Source organism: Aulonocara stuartgranti, assembly GCF_965226115.1.
Source record: "Aulonocara stuartgranti genome assembly, chromosome: 5".
Taxonomy (NCBI): Eukaryota; Metazoa; Chordata; class Actinopteri; order Cichliformes; family Cichlidae; genus Aulonocara; species Aulonocara stuartgranti.
The window spans coordinates 20,900,928-20,917,787 of NC_138943.1; the positions used below are offsets into that span (position 1 = coordinate 20,900,928).

Here is a 16,860-nt window from a genome sequence, read left to right on the forward strand (position 1 = left end):
GCAGTTCTACATATTTGTATAATGTGCTCACTGAACCAAATATCCTGGTCATAAATTACTCCAAGATTCCTCACAGTGGTATTGAAGGCAAAGGTAATATTTTTTAAAGTAAGGCAGAGTACAGCGACCTCAATTTTGTTTAAATTTAGAAGCAGGAAATTATAGGCTATCAAGGTTTTTATGTTTTCAAGACAGGCCTGAAGTTTAATTAGTTGACGTGTATCAACTTCATGCATATCTCCAAAAAGTTGATTCTGTTCATCTGGACGTAGCGTTTTGTGGGACAAACGTTTCATCTCATGGCCATTGATCAGTGGGTTTTGGTCAGTGGTTGTTGATCAATGGTCATGAGAATTTGCATAATTAAGATTAAGGAATGACCATCCATCCCATTGTTCCTTCAGTTGGCTGGTTTCAGTCATTATGCAATTGTACTGTTTATAAGATTGGGGAAACCTGCAGTCAGCTGAGACTGAAGAAGTCACTTGGATGAGTGACAAAATGTTTCTCCCACAAAACACTACGTCCAGATGAACAGAATCAACTTTTTGGAGATTTACTTTCCCGGATGATTGAGAATGCATCAAGACGAAACTTCATGCATAGATAAAGCTGGATATCATCTGCATAGCCATGAAAACGTATATAGTTATCTATCAGCCAGATATAATTCAGGCCACTGCAGCGCAGTTCCTTTAATACCAAGTGTGTGTTCTAATCTCAGTAGTAGCGTTTTATGGTCAGTACTGGTACTGAACACTGCACTGAGATCTACCAGGGCAAGCACAGAGATGAGTCCATTATAAAAGGCTGTAAAAAGATCATTTGTAACCTTCACTAGTGCCGTTTCTGTGAAACTCTTCAAACCATTCCTTTGTAAAGTTAGGCCTAACTTTTTAATAGCTGCTCTTCTAGAATTTTTGATCTAAAAAGGAAGGTTACAATAAACAATGGTTTTACTTTGATAATTGATTTTATTTTTCAGACTTTAAACTATATTCATATGTCATAACAATTGTTTTAGGTGCACATGCAAGACACACAGATAGGGAAATAATTAATCATGTACATAAAAGCAGCAACAGCACACTATAAAATACCCCGTTGCAGGTGAAATGGTACTCAAGCAAAAGTGCTGTCACGGCGAGTGAGAAGAGCCGTGTGAAAAAAAGGAAAAAGAGGATCCAAGCGCAGGCAGTCGTGAAGGTCTGAAGGTGATTTATTGACACAAAAATATAGAGAGGCAAACGACAAAACGGAGAACTAAACTATACTGGGACAACTAAACTACAGAGCATGAACACGAACATAAAGCAAGGTGGACGACGGTACAAGATGGTGACGGCACACACGGATGAAACATGGTGGAATACACAGACGGACCAGCAACTATAATGACAGAGGACACGACTTAAATACACACAGAGAAACACAGGGGAATCACACACAGGTGGTGGACACAGCTGGGAATAATCAACAAGACGAGACAGAGGTAAAACTGAACACACTCACACGAGACGCAGGCCTTCACAATAAAACAGGAAACGAGAACACTACACCAAGACGCAGACCTGACACTGAGAGACAGACAGAATGACACATGGAACTTGAACTAAACTAAACGTGAGATACAACCGAGAACAAATCCTTAAGCATGAATAAACAGAAACATAGAATTCTAATAATAATAATCATTATAATAATAATACTCATAGCGCCCAAAACCACAATAAACATTCAAAAATAAACTAATCAATTAAAACTCAAAATACTGGGTCGAAACTGACCCAGAACCGTGACAAGTGCAATCAGCAAAATGTACTCTATTAAATGTAAAATCACCGGGAGATAGAAGGAGCCCTTTCAGTATTAGTCTACATCCTTAAAGAGAACCAATTTATTTAATGTTGTGGCTTTTAATTCATTTTGAATGATTTAATCAAGCACACTTTACAATCTCATTATTAGGTTTATACATTTCTTGGATCAAATTTTTAAGCATAAGCAAAAAATAAAATAAAATAAAATAAAAATAGGATACTAAAATGTTTCGACGTGTTCACATGCTTTGTTTTATTTTACTCTTTGTTTACATTTATGACCATAATAGCAGTGACCTACATGCAATAAACCCCTGTTGTCTTTTTTGATTAAGATGCTATTAAAGTTCACCCGCGTTCCTGAGCATTTTAATGTGATCACTTCGTCCCAGATTTAGAGATACAGGTAGACCAGTGCGCTAAAGCTCGGATGCGGATGGCTGACTCATCAAACAGTGAGAGTACAGGCCATTAACGTAAGCAAACCTGTGATTAAAGGACCTGATTCTTTCCACAGGTGAGGTTTGCGCTGGAATGTAAGGAGAGCCGAGGGCCTCACCTGCTGCTGCTGTACAGTCAGAAACAGGGAGGCACAATGAAAGGCGAGTGGGCGGGGTTTGCTCCATTTTCTCTGTCTGTCTGAGAAGTTTGCACCAAATCACTGGAGTCAGGTGTACCTGGAGAAACGCCGTCATTCAGAGCAGCACGTTTGCGGTTTATCCCGGATTTACCTGCCGGCGAGAATGCGCCAATGATCCGCTGAAGCCGAGAATCGTAGCTACGCATCAACTAATCAATAACAATGAAGAAGGGGTCGCTGAATTTTCTGGGTCGAAAGAATCATTCTCTATTCGACACCAATGTCAAAATGCAGGAGATGGGTGAGTAGAGTCTAGTGCGGTCTGTTTATAAGAGCAGGTATCTACGCCTACAGCGAAGAGCAGCACGACCTTTGGACTTGGTGTTGCAATAGGACACATATGTTTCCACCAAGCTCCAAACTTTAGACGTGCTGACAGGAGTGAATCCTTCAGGTGCTTTAAACAAGTAGCAGCAGGTGTCATCTATGAATTTTGTTCGGTGTTTTTAACAAAAGTAAATCCATATTTTAAATCCAAGAGTCTGGGTCCTCTTCAGACTGTGTTCACTTTGATCCAAGTTAAGATTTCTCAGACAAAACTGAAGTTTTCATCTAGAATAGCTAAATGTGTACCTTGGGTGTATTTCATATGAGTCAGCTACTCTTAGACATACAATCCACGGTGTTATAGATGAAAACAGAAATCTGTTACCGGTACTTTTATTTACCTGACACAAACAAATTCACTCTTCTGGCCACAACAATGCATAACAGCATATTTCCATAGTACAACAGCTGGGCAAGCTCCATCTGCTGAGCAAGAGTGTGTGATGCAGTTTAAAGCCTTAAAAAAAGGAAACACAAGTTAATAGCTTAATAATAAAAATATTACTTTCACACACTGATATCAGTTTACTGATAAGCTCTAAGTGACATTAGTGGAATTTGACTAGTGAAAGCAGAAAAGGAGAGGACAATTTCTATGCAAAGCTGCAACACAGGAGAGATCATTTGCCTATTTAAATCAGAAAGGGGCGCAATAAGAAAAACGAATCATTTGCTTAGACTGGTTTAATACCGCAGCCAATTCATTCTGTAGTTCCCACATTTTTCTGAAATGACACAGAAGTGCATAAAAGCTATGAGGACCTACACCCTGTGACTACTGGGAATAGGTGGGAAAACAGTTCCCTTTCCTTGTCTATTATGACAGGCTCCTCTGTCACGCTGCTTCTTGTGTCTGCTTTTGTAATAGAAAGCTAAATGAACACATAGAGTAAGAATCTTCAAGTGACAAGTGTCTTTCAGCAGTCAGTGTCATACTGGAACAAAGGTGTGACTTCTAGGTTTACGTTCTCAAATCATCAGTTTCCCAGGAATGTTATTGCTTGTCTTCCACATCTGAAAATGACTATGGTCATGTTTCGGGTCTCTTCCTCGGTGCACTTTTAAGTCATCATTGAGTGTCTTGTGTCATCCCGTGACTTAGATACATACAGAAAAACCAGGCTTTTCCACTGACATGAAAGACAAATGCGACTGGTCTCTTAACCACTTTGACTTAAGAATGGACGATCATTGTGTGGCACTGTTTGTTTAAAGAACAAAGGGTTATGCAACATAAAAGCAGCAACATTGGCTGCATGTTATGAAGCGCCTCTCAAAGAGTGAACACAGTTAAAGCGAGTTTTTCCCCCAAGAATAAACCTTGAATTCATTCTTCCAGGCTTTGCGACAGATAAACTATTTACGTCTGGCTATATGATAAACATTGTGGTGTTGTACAGCAAGCAGAAGGTGGTGCAATGGATTTCAGTTGGCACCATAACTGTTTTCCCTTAAACACAATGGTGGACTTTAAATAAAGACTGCAATCATCGGCTCAGTTGTGCATAGCTATTTTGTTGTCAACAACCAACGGCCACACAGCAGATTATTAGGCTGACTGACAGCTACTTAGAGGACACTTGGATGCACACAGTATCTCATTACCTGCACACTGCAAGTGTACAACATCATTGTTTTGGCCTTGACTGGCAGATTAATGATGGAGATTTGATTAGTAATTTAATAGCTGAATCAATTCAATTGAACTTGCTTTGCTACCAGAACTTGCTTTGCTGGATATTAATGATCTACTTTTTTCTTTTTCACAGACAATGTAGAGTTGGTCCTGGGGTCATCTGCAACTCATGAGTCAGGGACTGCAAGTGTGCGAGCTAGACCCACAGTGAAGCATGGTGCTGTGAGTATCTCTGTGAAACCATGTGGTTCACATCAATTTTTACGTTCATTACCCAGTTTCTGAAATTGAAATGACATGTTTTACGTGTCTCCTGTCTCTCTACCCTCACCATAATCAGTCACAGCAGATGGCTGCCTCTCTCAGAGCCTGCCAGAGGCTTCTTCCTGTTAAAAGGGAGTTTTTCCTTCCCACTGACACCAACTACTTGCTAATAGGGGGTCATCTGATTACTGGGGTTTTCCCTGTATTATTGTCGGGTCTTTACCTTACAATGTAAAGCCCTTTGGGGCAACTGTTGTGATTTGACACTACATAAAATGGAATTTAATGAATAAGATTTGCATGTGAACAGCTCCACCATTTTATTCAGTCTCAAACCCTGCGCCTGCAGATGCAAATGAACTGATAGCTGACAGTTTAGTGTTTAAAGAGTTTATTTACTCGTGCAATCTGATGTGTGACGTGGTCCGCACAGTAAAAGTCTCCACAGAGAGATCTCGACTTATTTTCTTCCAGTATCTCATGTGGGAGTGATAATGCTCATTTCTTTTTTTAGAATGACATGAAATATGACTATAAAAAAACGACATATCTCACAGCGATGCTGTCACAACAGGTAATTTGCAGAAAACATGATCAATGATCTTCTGCAGGTCACATCACACTGCGCACAAAAGCTACAGCTGCCAAAGTTGCCATAAGACATTAGAGCAAGTCAATTACAATTTAGTCTTGCACTTAAAGTCTCCCATTGCATTGTCATGTTGCAGACAAAAATGCAAAGCTCATCTGAGCACTTGGTTCACACACCTCAGCTCAGTGTTTTCTGGGAGTGTTCTGTGAATGTGTCTGTGGCATGTGGATGCGGCACACCCTGCAGCACATGGGCAGGACAGCTCTGAGCGCTGCGACAGATGAACGTGAGTCATAGCGCGGAGAAAAGGCGAGATGGAATCAAACTGGATCATACGCTGTCTTTAATGGCACGCCCTCGCTCCGTGATGCAGTTTTCATACCTTTCCAAATAGCTACGCAACTGGGATTATTAGCAAAAGAGGGTGTTATTCAAGGTGTGATATATCTTTTAGGACAGCAGCTGCCTGAAACTGAAGATTTTTATTCTTATCTATTGATGCTGATTTAATTCATTACTGCATACAATCAGCATGGCTGAAACGTGGTATAAGGGGAGCTCTTAGGGCATAAATTGAGTCCAGTTAAAAATGTCCTTGTTGCTTTCCTCCTCAAATGGTCTGCAGCAGACTAAGATCAAAAGGATACAGCTGTTATGTATTCCTGGACTGAATATCTGCCCATTTGAAGGACATATAACTTTCCAAGTTTCTTAGATTTGTATTGTGTCAACACAGTCTCTATTTATTTGGTGTCGTAGAGAGAACAGCAACGTACTTTCCATAACTCTTCCTCTATTTTGCCCCTCTTGCCTACAACATAAAACACCCATGTATCTAAGTAACACGCAGTTTTCTCAGCCAGGCCCATCTTAGACAATGTGATGAATAATAGGTGTATCCTCTGATTCACCAAATATTTCTCATCACTCAAGTATGCAAACGTGTTTTCTTTTATTTTTTTTAAACCTCTAGCTGTTTTATGTTGAAGAAGCCTAAAGGTTAGACATGTACCTAAGTTGCTGCAAAGCAGTCTGACATATTTAGTACTTAATTTTGTGAACATAAGGCACCGTAAACCACCATCATAGAATTTTCACGTAACAGCACATTGAAATGATTTTGGCAGCTACTTCAGTTCTGCTGACGCTAAAAATGCTGCAAGCATTGGACAGGCCAACCTGTTTTCAAGGAACACTGAGAGCTGATATAGTTGAGAACTGGTTTGTGCACCTCAAGACCAAATACTTGCCAGACAAAAATCTCTGTACATACAGGCTACAGTATATAGCCTTATCGCAATTTTACTGTTGATCTTTGTCTCTTGTGTTAAGAGGTTTGAAAAATCAAGTCTGATGGTGTTTAATTTTCTTCCCTCGCAGTCCTTGTCTGAGAGTTTCCAAGGCTTTGCTGTCCCAATGCCGAAAGTCCCTCTCCTGCCCCCTGTCAATGGTCCAAAGACCAACGGTTCAGGTGAGCATCTAGCTACCTTCCAATATGTACTTTAGGTTTAACTTGACTAAAAGGCAAGAATCCCATTAATTAGACCCTAAAAAGTCCACATAACTTGTGGGGCTTTTGCTCAGACTCGGTTGATGGATCACAGCAATCAAAATAAAGAGGAAAAAAAGGAGGGCAGGTTAATGTTTGCTCGGGCATTGCTCAATAACTCCCCCTGAAAATGTCCAAACGGTCATACCAGATGCCAAATATATTTACATAATGGGAGTGTTAGCATTCTCAATAATAAGTGGAAACCATTTACTTCTTTTATTTCCTTTTTTAACAATTCTAAATTTATGTAAGAAAGCTGAATTTAAAGCTTTATAAAGAATTTTCTTATTCTTTATAATCGTTTCTGCCTCTTTAATAATATTCTTATTATTGCATATTATATGCACAAATGAATTGCACTCTTTAAATGAAACAGACGGATTTCAATTTTAGTCTCTTATTTATGCAGCAAGTTTGCATATTTGAATACTGTGTCTGTTTCTGCAAAAACCTTTCTCATTTGTCCTGTCTTCTCATCCACAGTTGGTTGGGATCCATTGTCCAATGGCTCCATTACTTCAGTGCCTAACCTTGATAAAGGGGAAATATTTGTTCCTCCTCCTCCTTCTGTAGCACCTCCACCACCTCCAAGTGAATGGATTCCACCTCCACCAGACTTCCTGGGTGACTTAAACACTCTAGACCTAGCAACCATACAGCCTCCTTCCATGCCCGCACCAAACCCTCCTTCAGTAGAACCAAAGGATTTATCCTTCCTAAAACCACCACCAATGGCTCCACCAAAGCCTCCATCTACCACTTCTACTGGCTCTCCATCATCCATACCCATCTCTAGTCCACCATCAGCTCAAGTTCCAGAGCATCCAAAATTTGCCGCCCCACAGCCCCCTACTGAAAGGCAACAGAAGACTCAGAAGAAACCTCCTCCAAAGCCCATTAGAATTTCCTCAGTCTCCAACTCTGACTCCCCCCCACAGACTCCTGCACCACCACCCCCTGTGCAGACACCCACATTGTCCACTTTCAATCCCCAAAACACAGCAAAGGTTAACACTGCTCCTAAGACCTCATTTCTCAATGTGTTTGAAGACCGTGACAAAAAACCTAAGCACATGTTACTCCTGGAAGATTCCGGGTCTTCCAGCTCTGGCCCTGTTCTCGTCAAGGTGGACGGTAATGCTCCCAAAGTGCCTACACTATCTAAACCAGTTCCCATTGTAAAGGAGCTGGAGGAGAATTTACAAGTTGCCCAACCTTCTGAATCTACCCTATTTGAGCAAAAGACAGTGACTAAGACAGAGACTAAGACAAAGGCTAAAACAGAGACAATTTCAGTGCAACCAGAAATAACCAAACCAGTACAGCCACCGCCTCAGAAGTCTCTACAGCTTGATGAAGTTGACAATACTCAGATTAATTTAGAGACAAGCAAGGACAAACTTGGAGAGAACCAAGGTCCAAAAGCAGAAATTCCAAAAGCAGAAAATCCTAGAGAGTACCAAAGTCCAGCCCCAGTCAAACCTGTACGGTATCAAAATCCAAACCAGAAATACAGTCCGATATTGGATCACAAACTACGTAACCTGAAAGGAAGTGAAACCCATGGAGCACGAGACGGGAATGCAGCTTCTCCGCTGGCTCTTCTAAAGGCAGCTAAAGAAAGAGAGAAAAACAGAACGATGCACTCTGTTTCACAGGAAAACAGTGGAAAGAACAATGAGCAGCCAAGTATTCACTCAAGTGACCTTTCAAGTTCTGGCTCTTCAACTGTAAAACTGACAGAAAAAATATTACAGGAGACTCCAAAATCCTTCAGTCCAGTAGACCGTCCACAAACAAATGATGCTCCTGAAACTTCAAGCAGTCATGCCCTGGTCAATGGTCAGGCACCATCTACCAGTCCAGCTCTCAACAGGATCATAGAAACCCCTGCTGTTAGCAAAAAAGCAGAGGAGAGACAAAAGGCATATCAAAGCAGCTCACTGTCTCAGACTCCACAACCTGAGGGCAATAAAGATGGGTTCAGCATGCCATTACTGCCTCCACCACCAGAGTTTGATGATTTAAGCAAGATTATGGACCTGCCACCTTCCATCATTCCACCGGACCCTCCCACAAAAAAGGCACCGTCACCACCTGTAACCTCTCTTTCCCCTGCCTCAGTTCAGTATCCTTTGAATAAGACACAACCCTCTGCGGGTCCTCCCTCTTCAGTGCCACCTCCTCCTCTGAAGACAGCACCTACAGCTTCCATTCCACCTCCTCCTCTGAAGACAGCACCTACAGCTTCCATTCCACCTCCTCCTCTGAAGACAGCACCTCCAGCTTCAATTCCACCTCCTCCTCTGAATACAGCACCTCCCTCTTCAATTCCACCTCCTCCTCTGAAGACAGCACCTACAGCTTCCATTCCACCTCCTCCTCTGAAGACAGCACCTTCAGCTTCAATTCCACCTCCTTCTCTGAATACAGCACCTCCCTCTTCAATTCCACCTCCTCCTCTGAAGACAGCACCTCCAGCTTCAATTCCACCTCCTCCTCTGAAGACAGCACCTCCAGCTTCAGTTCCACCTCCTCCTCTGAATACAGCACCTCCAGCTTCAATTCCACCTCCTCCTCCTCTGAACCACCCACCTCCTAATGTCCAACCAAAGACACAAGTCCAGACAAAACCCAAGCCAGACTCCACTCAGCCAGCACGCACTCTGGAACAAAGACATTTTGATCTCCAGTGCATCCTAAAAAAGAAGCTGGAGGAAATGGCCCCCAAAATTTCCCACCAAAAGGAAGATGTAGAGCCTTCCTCTGATGAATGGGAGTCCAATGACCAGCTCAAATCACCAACTACCAAATATCACCAGAAAGCAGCAACTCTGGACATGAGGGAGCTGCAGCATAAAGTGAACAAAAAATATCCAGATAACTCGCCAACAAAAGTTTTGACCAGGTAAGACTGTCATGCTCAAATGTCACACATTGACTTTTTAAGATGCCAAAACTCACTGGTTGGCTAATATATTCATACATAAAATGTTCTTCTTTTCAGCAATGGGCCGAAGTCTAAATATCAACATGGTATGACTTTCACAGTTCGGCCTGGAACCAAAAATCCTATTACTTATCATGAGTAGCGGGGATTATTAAGGGTCTTTCGATTCTTGGACATGTTGAGACCTTCAACACAGACTATGGGACACAACGTGTGTGAAACTACACTTTTATCAGCAGCAGTGTGGACCACAGCTGAAAAAGAAGGCTTCACACAGGTTATTTACACACTGGGTAGCAAATATGTTAATGCCTGTTGACAAAGGACTGCCGAATCATAAAGACAAACACGACACAGTCACTGTCAAATGGTGTTTTCTTTTCCATTGTGTCACAGTCAGAAAGAACGTTTTAAACATTTGTGTAGTTGCTGCTAATTATTTAGTCTTAAGCTATATTTTGCTATATGTTGACTTTTTAACCATAGATTTGGGTAATGTTATTGTATAGGAAAACTCCATTAATATTCAAATAAAAAAAGTTTAAAGTTTTTAAAAAGTCTTTTATAAAACAATGAGAAATTTTAATTGTAAAATATAGTAATTTGGAGCATAACTGTTATTATTTCATGCTGTAATTACCTGCCAAATAATGGGAAATGTTCTTTCACTGTTACATCTCGATTATGAAAGTCTTATGGCGCAAAGTAGTAGGGGTCTAGTGTGATTCTCACATTTATCCCAAAAAATCCTTTATGGTTTGTATTGGATTTTCTATACCACTACGATAAAGAGTGTTAATCTAGTTACGTATACATTGTTATTGATGGAGATATCAATTTGTATAATATGAAAATCGTATTTGGACATTGCAAGATGTAGTTATATGTACATGTTAAAGTTGTATATAGAAAGTCATCAAATTAAGACATTCAACTCTAAGTAGGAAATAAATGTAACAAATTGCTGAGTACACATGGCTTGCATGTGTACTCAATTGTATGTAAAAACACTGCAGTGATTTGCATCATCCTAGTAATTAAAGCTTTTAGCTGTGGCTCAGAATGTAAGTGCAGATTTAATATACTGGTAAATTCCCAGGGTGCAGTATTGTTTAGTTTGTGGCTTTAGTTTGTTGTTAGGTGGTTGCTAGACAGTGTGACATCATCGTAATATGTCATGCTTAGTTTTTGGGATATAAATTATGTGTTACTATTGTGAAATTAAAATGATACAATACTTTTATAAGGCTCTTGTAGGTGCGTAAAAGCTACAAATGTGTCATTGTGCCACATTGTCAGGTGGCTGCTAGGCAACATGATGACCTCATAATATTTTATATAAACAAGAATCGTCAGGGCCCCATGAAGAACCTGTGTGCCAACTCCAGATCATGTAGGAGCTTGTGTGCAAACAGATTTTTTTGTATTAAAGTAAGATATAAGCTAGCTGAAGAACTGGTTTAAGTTTTTTTTTCCCTCCTAAGAATTGTCCCAAATAGCATCACGCAATTAATTCCAAATAATTCCAAGATTCTGCTAACGAAGAAATTTAGATTTAATTATTAGGCGTTTTTTGTGGTTGTTGACGCAAATAACCAAAACACATCAAAGCACATGTAATTTAACCTCCATGAAAGGCCTTAAATGTACCAAAAGTTATAGATCATTATCTACATCAGACCTCACATTGACACTGTTAGTGAATGACTGGGGTCTGCGTCAGCCACATCCTTACCAACACAGTGGTTTATATTTACAGGGCATGTGATCAAAAAGTTCCACCAATAAAATAAGAAACATACTCAATTTAGCTACTATGCTACTCAAGATGGTTTCCTTCATCGCTTCTCCGGGGCTGCCATTGCTTCTGCTATTTATTTTTATTTTTAGATGGCTTCACTGAAGTCCCACCCCATGTGTTGAAATGTCTTCTGCGTCAAAGCGAACCATTCTAGATCTGGAAGATTTAAGAGTGGTTGGTCTGAGGTCGAGCATTTTTGTCCTGTTTTTTTTTTCCCCCCTATATTTACTGGGTAAAACACCATCACTGTCAGTGCACAGTTGTACTGTAACATCCTGAGGTTTAACAGGGTAAGCATTCTTTTCAAATAAAAAACTTTCACTCACAACCAAGTTGTATTTCCTTCTACTATTGTCCTTTTCCACAAAATGAATTTCCAAGTTAAAAGCCTAACAGGAATTCCAAGTATCAACTCCAAAATAGCTGCAGTGCTGGAAGCAGTGCAGAGGTGCATAAGGACATGACCTTGAAGGAGGGGGTTGAGGTTTATGGCTTTTCGGGGAAGAGGAACTTATTGACTGCACTTTGTGTATCCTTGAAAACTCCTCTTATTCCCACTACCTCACAGTAGTAACAGTTTATCATATCTGATCTCAGTAAACACAAAGAACACACCAAATGATGCCACTGATAACATTAAGTTACCTTTAATGTAAAATTCTGCAATACAAATGTGCTGCTTTGATGCAGTTACACAAAGACAAACTATACAGTATGAAAGAAGTGGATAGTGAGGCTGTGATGTGATTAGTAGTCATAGAGAGAATAAAAATATGGACGCAGCTATCTGGTCAGAAAAATTAATCAAATGAAGTCAAAGTGCTATAAGCCTACATTTGATGTGAAGACCACCTAAGGGCGAAAGCTGCAGTTGCAAAAAGACTCTCCTACAGAATTCCTCCTATACCCTTCAATAGCTCACTTAGTGGCTAACGACGTGTCAATCGCGTCACTAGCCAATGACTAAGCATTTTAGATCAGACCTGCCCCTCTGTAGAATGTCCATTTTTTACAACCAAGATGGGGACAGCAGAAACACTCATCACTATGTAACTAGGTCCATTTTATGCTCTCTATGTTAGTAATGCACAAAAACCATGACTAGGAGAGCAGAATTCCCAATATTGTGCGGTTTTTGGGGGCTAAATTAAGGTGAGAGCTTTCAATAGATTTTCATTTCTGCAAAATGACACCTCAGGAATGAGGGGAGAGTAGTGAGGGGAAAACAGTGCTTTCCTTCAGTGCATTTCCAACTGATCGGTCTAAGAAGAGGAACTGGGAATGCCATCAGCTGGACCCACTTTATGGTGAAGCACATGATGATCCCAGCCTACTGTTGTGAGGGTGGAGGAGCCATTGTGAAGCCAGCTCACACCTTTGACATAGTCCTGGTGCCGCCGGTCTCGGAGTCTACAAACAAATATGTGATTAGTGTTTTTAATAATACAACAAACTAAATGCTTTCAGCATGAAGTACAAGCACTCACATTTCTCGCAGTTCAGAGTCCATAACAGCAACGCTACAGTCATCACTAACAGAGGCTAGCAAGGGTGTGCTGGGAAGAAAAGGAAGACGTCAGAATTTTGTAAAAGAGCAATAAAGCCAAAGGTGAGATCGTGACACACTTTACATTTACCTGTGTGTGGAGAAGGCCAGCCCATTAACTCTACGGCTGTGAACGTTCTCCACCTGAGACGGCTCCGATCCCAGGAAATCTTTCACAGTCACCCTGCCGAGCTCATCGCCTGAGACACGATGAGAGTGAAAGAAAAAAAGGAAATCAACTTTTTCTCAATTAAACTCAGCTTTTAATCAAATGTGACCAAGTGCAGCGTCTTACCAAAAGCAATGGTGCTTCTGTGGTGAGGGTGCCAAGCTAGAGACGTAGGGGAGCAGCTAGGTGACTCTACATCTGAGGCAAAACAAAAACAGAAACTGAGAATGGGCTTGCCATCTGTCATTACTTACACAGGACATCCTGTACAGCATAGACACTGACATATTTCCAAGAGAGCCTATAAACAGATTCCAGGAACAATAAGACAAATTCCTTCTTTAATCATCCAGACAAAAATCAAACACTAGGTAGCTAATTAGGTAATTAGGCACTCTATATAACTCTTTACCCCTTGAAAGTAACCCTTAAAGCTCTTTTGTGAACTGAGAGGTTTCTGTCATATTTCAGGCCTGCTTATAGTACTAAATGATGGGATCTGGATCTAAAGTTAGTGAGGGTGGTTTCTGCCTATGCAGCCACTCCTGGACAAACCTGAAAACTACTATAATGGTCCTGAAATCACATCTTTATGGGTTTGGAGGTGTCAAAATCCATCATTCAGAGGACAGATAAAGTCTCCAAATGTGGGGGAAAAGTTAAGGCTCTGGATTTGGATTGATTACTTTGGTAATGGCTGCGTATTTGGAGGAATCAACTCCATTGCAGGTGCAATAGTCTCTACCTGCTAGGTATTAGTATATACTCCTATTTTAGCACATATACATTTGCAGAGTGAATGACTGCTGCATAGTGTGTGTACTGGCATAAATATGTAAACATAACTGTTTGTTTTGGAACAAATTTTACTCTCTGTCATACTTCATTTCCTGTGGAGCTCTTCCAAATCTCGACTATTCTTGCAGTAGTGTTTGGCAAAAGTGGTTATCAAAGCTTGGTGACGTAGCTTACCTATTCTTGATGCAGGTTTGTTGGGCTTCCTCCTGTCCCACAACAACACACGGCAGTCCTAAAGAAGGGGTGAGAAGAAGAAGTAGTTTAGTTTATCTGAATGATTGCAGCTCTGTGGTCCAAAAAATAAACCTCACTGACAAAAATGCAAACAACATGCTGATTAGTATCTTACTTGGCTACAGGAGAGAAACAGAGACTCATCTGTAGGACTGCAGGCAACACAAGTGACTGGCTGTGTGTGCACTGGCGGAAGAAAAAACCCAAGAACTGTTGAGTTAAACTTTTCACATCAATGACATTTATGACATTTTTGGCTTTTTAAAACCATTTTAATATAAAACTTTCCTTCAGCAATTAATCGTTCCAAAGAGTCAATAGGAATATGACACTGGGATAGTCTGGTAATGTCAGCAATAGAAAAAAAACCCTTGGTAAATTAATTAATCTAAAATCTATACATACAGGAATGCTACCAAAAATAAACATTCTTTGCTTTTATTTTTCCACATTGAGGGGAAAAAAGCATTTTTGTAAGTTTTGTGCATTTCTGTATGAAGAACTGTTAAGATGATGCTTACCATTGTAGGTAGTGACAACAGTTTCCTGACTTAGATCCCAGACTTTAATTCTGTAATAATAAGCAAAGATGCACTTTAAGGGATGACAACTCAAAAATTAATTAAGCCAAAGTTTGAAACAAAAGCAATTAACATTGCTTCTGCTCTGTTGTGACAGGTGGAATGGTGTATGTATGTTCATGTAAAACAAGTCTAACCTGCAGTCCATGCTGCCAGTGACTGCAGCGGTTGCTCCAACCACGGGGCTTACTGTGGTGACAATATGGTCATGATCATGCTTGGTAAAGCGATTAACCAGTAGACATTCATCCTCTGCTAGTTCCCAGAGCTCCAAGGCACCTGCACAGAAAAATGAGGCCAGTTTCATACAAGCCTCAAGTGTGTGCTTGATTCATCTGCCATAAAAAACATTTCATTACCTGAATCTGACGCAACAATAATTCCCTTCTCTGACACCCATTTGACATCTGTGACACCAGCCTCAGTCTGCACACCAGCTTTGCAGAATCCCTCACTGGGGGCCTGGTCAGGGTCGCTGTAGATCCAAACAGATCCCTGCCAGCTTCTGCCAGAGAGGCTGGAGGCACCAAGTAGCAGGGTGCCATCTGTGGAGAAAACCCAACGAGAAAACCCTTCAAATATCTATATTTTCATTCATCGCCTGCCAGTTAAGATTACTCTGACTAGTATTCAACATAAAATGTTATTTATTTAACATTTCCAACGTAGGACTTGAACAGTTTAGCACAAATGTAAACACACTAATAATAACCAACTAGCGGCTCCACGTGTTTACACGTTAACCTTCAGCTAGCGCTCCTTTTCCCTACCTGCTCTGTATTGTGCCGCGCACAGGTGCCTCTCCATGCACGCTGGAGCATTGGGGGGTATGTCCCACCGGTTTTCCTTGGTCATGCTAGTATCCACGGAACTATTCATCCAGAAACCGCACTTTAAATGTTGATGAGATTTCCTAAACTTCTACAACACAACTCCTGCGTTAGCTAGCTAATGCTACTGCAGAAATGCTGCAGGCTTTGTCTTTAGTTTATTTGGAAAATATTATTACTATCATTAATAGTACACAGTCGGTTCCTAAAAACACGATTAAGCCTGAATGCATGAAAAACGAGTCCGTAATTTTTTCGTTTCGCGAATGAATGACCGGGAGAAGCGCAACACATGGGACTATTAGCAAACACTTCCTGTCTGGTGTAGCTTTTTCTTCTTCTTCTTCTTCTTCTTCTTCTTTTTGGCCGCATGCACAGTTCCAGACATGTTACTGCCCTCTGCAGTATTATTAGGCTTATGCGGCCTCTTCAAAGGTTTAATGCTGTAACGTAATGCAGCACTGCCACCTGCAGTTACTATAGTTTTGTATTTCTATATCATGTTTTTATGTTTTTATTTATTTCGTTTTAACTTTTTGTTTTGAACGCTGTTTAGTTTCAGTTAATTTTCGGAGTGCGTTTGCTCATTTACTTTGAGTTTTTATTCGTTTCAGTGTTAGAATTTTTTTTGATGATAACTCATATTTATAACTTATGGATGGCAAATAATGCTGATGCCTTTTTTCTCCCTGTGGCAGAAACAAGTTTTTGTTGTAGCTTCTTTCTTCCGAAAAATAAGACATAATTCCAGCCTGTACTTTGATGTGAACTCCCATGTCAGTTAGTTAGTATGTTAGTTACAGACAAATCAGTCCGTGAGTTAATCTTTTCTTTTATTACATTTTTTCATTCCCAGGCTGATACAGCTAGCTACAGATACGAACTTCTAGATTCGCAATTCGGCAGATAGCCTATTTTGATGTTTATTTCACTTTTGTAATGCTCGTGCCGAGTCAACAGGAACATCAAAGCTAACTGAACTGCTTTAAAGCTCTTCAGCTTTTCATCACACCATCTGGTTTTGATCATAAAGATAAAATAAACCTGATCACTGCCTTTTGTAGATGGCATTGTATCCGCTGATAGGTTCATTGTTCACTGTAAAACTTGGAATTTCTAC

General features: G+C 40.5%; 2 protein-coding genes across 3 annotated transcripts; one reads left to right on the forward strand and one right to left on the reverse strand.

The window, feature by feature from the left end:
* Positions 1–1,406: 1,406 nt before the first annotated feature.
* On the forward strand, positions 1,407–11,910 carry LOC309707606 (uncharacterized protein). Of its 2 annotated transcripts, none has more exons than XM_082535025.1 (5): positions 1,407–1,492; positions 4,557–4,645; positions 6,660–6,750; positions 7,315–9,739; positions 9,839–11,910. In XM_082535025.1, the coding sequence occupies exons 3-5, from the start codon at positions 6,696–6,698 to the stop codon at positions 9,921–9,923; spliced, it is 2,565 nt and encodes an 854-aa protein (XP_082391151.1). In that variant the 5' UTR covers positions 1,407–1,492; positions 4,557–4,645; positions 6,660–6,695; the 3' UTR covers positions 9,924–11,910. The 2 variants fall into 2 exon arrangements, with proteins under 2 accessions (XP_082391151.1, XP_082391150.1); XM_082535024.1 differs by lacking the exon at positions 1,407–1,492 and adding an exon at positions 2,356–2,701.
* A 294-nt stretch (positions 11,911–12,204) lies between these two features.
* On the reverse strand, positions 12,205–16,116 carry wdr77 (WD repeat domain 77). The gene is made up of 10 exons (XM_082534224.1): positions 15,681–16,116; positions 15,270–15,455; positions 15,048–15,189; positions 14,851–14,900; positions 14,445–14,515; positions 14,270–14,327; positions 13,424–13,495; positions 13,220–13,328; positions 13,070–13,138; positions 12,205–12,992 (listed from the first exon to the last, which is right to left on the reverse strand). The coding sequence occupies exons 1-10, from the start codon at positions 15,787–15,789 to the stop codon at positions 12,845–12,847; spliced, it is 1,014 nt and encodes a 337-aa protein (XP_082390350.1). The 5' UTR covers positions 15,790–16,116; the 3' UTR covers positions 12,205–12,844.
* Between the last annotated feature and the right edge of the window lie 744 nt (positions 16,117–16,860).

Coding starts and splice junctions, on each gene's coding strand:
- LOC309707606 (XM_082535024.1), top strand. CDS start 2,623: ATGAAGAAGGGGTCGCTGAATTTTCTGGGTCGAAAGAATCATTCTCTA. Junction 4,646..6,659: donor CCACAGTGAAGCATGGTGCT/GTGAGTATCTCT, acceptor CTTCCCTCGCAG/TCCTTGTCTGAGAGTTTCCA. Junction 6,751..7,314: donor TCCAAAGACCAACGGTTCAG/GTGAGCATCTAG, acceptor TCTCATCCACAG/TTGGTTGGGATCCATTGTCC.
- wdr77 (XM_082534224.1), bottom strand. CDS start 15,789: ATGAATAGTTCCGTGGATACTAGCATGACCAAGGAAAACCGGTGGGAC. Junction 15,190..15,269: donor TATTGTTGCGTCAGATTCAG/GTAATGAAATGT, acceptor TTTTCTGTGCAG/GTGCCTTGGAGCTCTGGGAA. Junction 13,139..13,219: donor CTGGCCTTCTCCACACACAG/GTAAATGTAAAG, acceptor TTTTCTTCCCAG/CACACCCTTGCTAGCCTCTG.